This window comes from Microtus ochrogaster, chromosome 18 (assembly GCF_000317375.1).
Source record: "Microtus ochrogaster isolate Prairie Vole_2 chromosome 18, MicOch1.0, whole genome shotgun sequence".
NCBI classification, from domain to species: domain Eukaryota; kingdom Metazoa; phylum Chordata; class Mammalia; order Rodentia; family Cricetidae; genus Microtus; species Microtus ochrogaster.
The window spans coordinates 24,518,679-24,524,678 of NC_022020.1; the positions used below are offsets into that span (position 1 = coordinate 24,518,679).

General features: G+C 49.4%; 1 protein-coding gene across 2 annotated transcripts in view; it reads left to right on the forward strand.

Annotated features, from left to right (window-relative positions):
• The window catches only part of Psd2 (pleckstrin and Sec7 domain containing 2), a 53,537-nt gene that overhangs the window by 27,585 nt on the left and 19,952 nt on the right, over positions 1–6,000 (forward strand). The window contains exon 7 of one of the 2 annotated variants that reach the window (XM_005355946.2): positions 256–314. In XM_005355946.2, the coding sequence (XP_005356003.1) occupies positions 256–314 (59 nt within the window). Of the gene's footprint in view, positions 1–255; positions 317–6,000 lie in introns of both variants that reach the window. The other variant, XM_026783451.1, reaches the window with a different exon arrangement.

A 6,000-nucleotide genomic window follows, 5' to 3' on the forward strand; every position in this document is an offset into this window, starting at 1 on the left:
GGACTAAGTCTCTTATTGCTTTTTTAGGGACATGGCTTGGGTTCAGAGCCTTTCCTAGGTCTAAGATACAAGGTAACTTTGTCTGCAAGGGGCAGACATCTAGGCTAGAGCCTCCCTAGAGTGGTTAGGGGTTCTGGGGAGTTGGGCATCACCCAGTGCTTGGGGGCAGATGTCTGGCTTCCTTAGGCTGGCGAGTGGGAGACCCTGGGTGGGGATGAGTGGGTTCTCACTGAGAATCCCTTGTGTTCTGTGTAGATGGGATCCACACGCTGACCTGTGCCCTGATGCTACTGAACACAGACCTGCACGGACATGTGAGTAGGGACTGTGGAGGGCAAATGTACTCTCCCTGGCCCCTGTCATTGAGGGCCATCGGTAGCCCTCCCTCCTGCTGGAACCATTAATCAGGGACAGTGTTTTCTCCTGGCAGACCGGGAGCGCTGGCTGCCTTGCTTCTAGATTTGACCCTGTCCTGGTTGTGTCCACTGGTTCTGCCTGGGTCTGGCTCCTGAGAAGAGTGAGGACAGTTGAGGCTCATGGAAATTTTCCTTTTTGATTTTTGAGACAGGATCTCTCTGTGTAGTAGCTCTGGCTGCCCTGGAACTCTCTCTGTAGACCAGGCTGGCCTCAGACTCAGAGATCCGCCTGCCTCTGCCTCCCGAGTGCTGGGATTAAAGGCACGCGCCACCACTGTGCCCGGCTGAGGCGCATGGGAATTTAAGACATGGCAAGCTATCAGGACACATCTGAGGTGGAGCCCATGCCTTGCTCTACCATGGCTGTCTGCTCTTCCATCTCTCCTCTAACAGCCCAGATGTGGCCTTCCTGATATATTAAGCTCCAGACAGCTGGTCTCTGCCAATCACATGGCAGGTGACTCCTAAGGGGGCTCCTCCTCACCCCTTCACTATTGTCAGGCCAGTGAGTGGAAGGATAGGTGTGGGGTGCCCAGGCCCCAGGCTGCCTCCAGGCTTCCCATGTTCACTAATTCCTTCTTCCTTCCTCTATTGGCTACTGCTCTGGGCACCCCTGCCCTCCCTTCCTCAGGTGGTAAGTTCTGTTGTCAGAGTATGCATGCCTCGTGCTTAGCCCTGCCTTCATCCCCCCCCCTCGTGTCCTGTCACACCATCTGCCCCACCCAACCACTCTCTGGCCAGCACTCACTCAGGGGCGGTCAGAGCCCCTCCTGGGAGCCAGGCAGATCTTAGTAACTCAATGACAACAGGCCAGCATGTCTGGTTCCAGTGTAAACCAGAAAAGTCCAGGCGATACGGGGTCTAAGAAAAATCTGGGCTAGACAAGCTTCCCAGCCCATTCTTGCCTCCCTTGGGTAGCTACGGGATCCTGGGCAAGTCACGTTCCCCTCCAAGTCTCAGGTCCTGCATCTTCTCAGGCCAGTGATGATGCCCTCTAGTGTCTTGGGGAGAACCAAGAGTGGCAGCAGTCTATGTCAAGTGCCAGGGCCTGACCCTGGCAAGGGTTTTGCTGTGAACAATGCTATCATGTGCCCACTGGTATCCATTGCTACTTTTTTTTTTTAAAAAAAAACACTATTTATTTACTTGAATATTTATTTATTTATTATGTATACAGTGTTCTGCCTGCATGTGTATCTGCACTCCAGGAGAGGGCACCAGATCTCATTACAGATGGTTGTGAGTCACCATGTGGTTGCTGGGAATTGAACTCAGGACCTCTGGAAGAAGAGTCAGTGCTCTTACCTGCTGAGCCATCTCTCCAGCCCTCATTGCTACTCTTATAACTTGAGTGATGGACAACCTGTGGATATATCGTTGAGGCTGGCAGCAGCCAGAGTGGCTGAGGGAGAGGAGGGGTGGCTGGCTGGGTTTGCGGGCACATGTATGTATATGATGTGTATTCTCCATGTGTGGAAATGGACTGAACACCCTGTACAAGTCAGCTCTTTCCCCGAGCTTGCTCCCTCTGTTCACAGTGTCGTTAGCTACTTGAAAAGGAGTGCTAAGCACACTCCTCCACACTGTGCCCATTCTCCGCGGAGAGACCCCCAGACAGTGGGCCTTAGCTGGCCTGGACCCTTCAGCTGAGGAGGGAGCAGTGGTTGGATTGGGCCTTCACACTGTTGCAGATTCTGAGCAGTAGCTCCTCGGAAGCAGTGTTGCTCAGCAAGCGGACGGGAGGGACACATGGATTAGGCTTCTCTGTGTTTGCCCACAGCACAGCTGGTATGGCCTGGAACAAACCTCTTAACTCCCCAAGCCTCTATTTGTTTCCCCATCTTGTAACCCCTGCCTGTGAGTCTCTCTCTTTTTAAAAAATGTATTATTTTATTTTGTGTGCTGTGGTGTTTTGCCTGCATGTACATGTAAGGGTGTCAGGCCTGGGTAGTGAAGCTCCTGGGGGGTGGAAGATCCCGGGGAGGATGCAGGTTTTGACTCCTGTCTTCAAGGCTTCCTTCCAGGTGAGCCATAAGCACAGGCTAGGATCGTTCTTACGTCAGTGCCGTGCCAGACTTTCAGAGGAAAAGGCTGGCTGCCCTGGGTCTGAATCACCGCAGGGTAGTAGCTAATCCCAGCCTGCCTCTGGTCAAGGATGTGGGTTTAGGGAGATGTCCTGGCCTGAGAGAGCCAGGGTCCCAGTCATGAGATGGTGATGTGGAGAGACACCAAGGCCCAGAGCCAAGGGAGGTCCTGTTGATGAAAATGGGGGTGGGAAAAAGGAGACGCTGGGCATTTAGTGTTCCCAACCATACGCCTTCTCAGGTTGTGCCGTTTTCTGGGTCCCCTGTCCCTGTACACGTCTCTTTATAAATATTGCTTTAAAGCAAATAACTTCTTTGGTATGGCTTCTTTGTTCCCCCACACCTTGGCGAGTCTTGCTTTTTGGCCTAGAGAGAGATGTAATGAAGGGTTTGGCGTGGGGTGTATTCTCTAGTGACTAGATGTTCCCATACGGCAATGAGGCCATGTGTTCCGTGTCGTGGAAGTCTCCTGTACACTCGTTGATTAAAACCATTGTGGTGAAATACAGTAGTGGGAGCTGTTTCAACCACTTAACGCAGATGGCAGTGAGTGCGTGCCTGGCGGTGTGCACCCACTACTGACGCATTCCAGAACTTTCCCTCACTCTCAGATCAGCCTCAAAACCACCAGCAGTCCCACCTCCTCACCTCTCCCCAGTCCCTGGTGGATTTGCTTGCCCCTGCCTGGGTCTGTCTCCTGTAGACAGTTCACTTGGCCTCCTGTGTCAGCCTTATTTCGCTTGACATAAAGTTTTCAAGGCTGGTTCATGTTATAGCGTGTGTCAGTACTTTATCCTTGTTTAGGGATAAATGGTGTTTCATTGCATGGGTAGCTGTTTCATTTATGGATATGCATGTGGGGATGAAAATTGGTGTGTAAGTTTTAGTTTGTACACCTGTTCTCAAAGTTTTGTTGTTGAGACAGGGTTTCATTATGTTGCCCTGGCTGGCCCAGAACTTGCTATGTAGATCAGGTTGGACTCAAACTTACAGAGTTCTAAACTGCCTGCCTCTGCCTTCTAAGTGCTGGAATTAGGGACACGTGCTACCACACCTGCTTCAATTCTTTTTTTAATTATTAAAAAAAAATCTGTGTGAGTATGTTGGGTACATGTGGAGGTCAGAGGTCACCTTGCAGGAATTGGTTCTCTTCTTCCTCTATGTGGGTCTCCTAGGGTTGGAACTAAAATGAACAGGTTTGGCAGCACCTTCACCTGCTGAGTCATCTTGCTGGTCCTTAGTTTTTCATTTCTTTTGGGTATATGCTCAAGGCAGACTTGCTGAATTATATATTTTTATATTTGAAGGTCTGGCACATTGGCTAAATAATTTCTATCCTTCCAGAAATACATAAGGATTCCAATTGTCAATGGCATTAACCTTTCTTACCATGTTGAAGATACTTTTGACATCTTGGTGGATATGAAATACTACTTCAGTTTTTCGGTCTGACTTTGGTGCTGCGGAGTGAGTCCAGGCTCTTGAACATGCCCGGTGAGAGCTCCACCTCTGAGCAGCAATGGCAGCCCTGCTGAGGTTGTGATTCACCTGGCTACAGTACTGAGTTGCTTCCCATGTGCCCGATGGCTGTTTGTGTGTGTTCTCTGGAATGTCTGCTCAGGTCCTTTGCCCACTTTATTTATCTATTTTCTTACTCTATATCGTTGGCTGGGTACAAACTCACAGCTCTTTTGACCCAAACTTTGAAAGTGCTGGCTGATGGGCAAGCACCAGGCCTGGCTCCTGTGTCCAGTTTAAATGGCTGTTTTTGTTGTCGCATTCGGCTGGCTTTCTGTGTTTAGAACACAAGACCTTCATCAGGCATCCGACCTGCGGTGTGTCCCTCCTCTTACTGGTTGTTCACGACTTCCTTCTCACTCTCTTGTAATGTAGAACAGTTTTTAAATCTGAATGACTAATTTATCTTCTGCGTGTATGTGAACCTGTGCGTGCTTATGTGTAGAGGAGGCCAGAAGTCAGTTTGCATGTGATTCCTCTGGAGGCATCCATATTTTTCTTAAGACTAGGACCTGGGACTCACTGATTACATTAGGATGGCTGGCCAGGAAGCCCAACGGATCCTCCAGTCCCTTCTTCTCCAGCCCTGGGATTAGGGCATGCACCACCAGACCAGACTTTTTACACGGTGCTGGGGATCGAACCCAGGTCTTCACGCTTGCACAGCAGGTGCATTATTGACTGTGCTCTCAGCCCTGCGGCTTTCTCTTTCAGTTTGTGTGTTGGGCATCATGAGTCAACAACCATTGCCAGCGTTGTGGCACATGCCTTTAATCTCGGTACTCAGGCGGCAGAGGCAAGTGGTACCTCTGGGAGTCTGAAGTCAGCTTGGTCTACATGTTGAGTTCTAGGTCAATTAGGGCTACATGGTGAGACCCTGTAGCAAGCAAACAAACATAAGAAGAAACCATCACCCGATCTAGACCGTGAAGGTTTGCCCTGTTTTCTTCTGAGTTTTAGTTCTTCTATGTAGTTTTGACTTTTTCTTTTTTGTTTTCTTCAGCACTGAAGGTTGAACTTAGAGCCTCAAATGTTATAGGCAATCACTCTCCCACTGCGCCCCAGCCCTACGCTCGGTTTTAAATTCTATCCCGAGTGCAGACATACAATGTGAGATACATTCAACTCCACTCATTTGCATGTGGACATCTCTGGTCCCAGCATCATTTATGCAGAAGATTATTTCCCCATCAAACAGTCTTGGCAGGCTTGTTAAGATCTAGTCTGCTGGCAAGCGTGGTGTTATGTATCAGTACTCAACACTCAAGAGGTCGAGGCAGGCAGAACTCGGAGTTTGAGGCTGCCTGCACTACAATAGATCCTATCTCCAACACCACCACCACCACCACCAAATTGGTTGATTGCAAATTGTAAGTTTGAGGCTGGGGAGCTCAGCTGGTAGAGCACTTGTCTAGCATTCATGAGGCCCTCAGTGTCCACAAAACTGATGGTCACCTACACCTCTGATCCCACCACTTGAGAGGTGGAGGCAGGAGGATCAAAAGTCCAAGGTTACCCTGGTGTATGTAGTGAGTTTGAGGCCCGTACGGGTATAAGAAACCTTATCTCAGAAAATAATTGTGGGCTTACCTCCTGATGTGAAATTTGTTTCTGTTCTGTAGCTCTATTCTTTGTTTTCACTACAGCGACTTTCTAGTAAATTCCCAATCAGAAAGTTTGATGGGTGAGGTCTATTCTTTGCTCAAGACTGAGTGAGGGGGGTGATCTCTTGCAATTACATAAAAATGGAAGGATGGGCCTTGGCATTTCTGAAGAAGTGGGGTGTGTGTGTATGGGGGGGCATGTGTGTGGGTGTGTGTGGGTGTGTGGACGTGTATGTGTGTGCTGTGTGCCTTTGTCGGTGTGTGTGGTGTGTGTATGTGTGGTGTGTGTATGTGTGGTGTGTGTATGGTATGTGTGTATGTGTAATGTGTGTGTATGGTGTGTGTGTGGAGTGTGTGTATGTGTAGTGTGTGTATAGT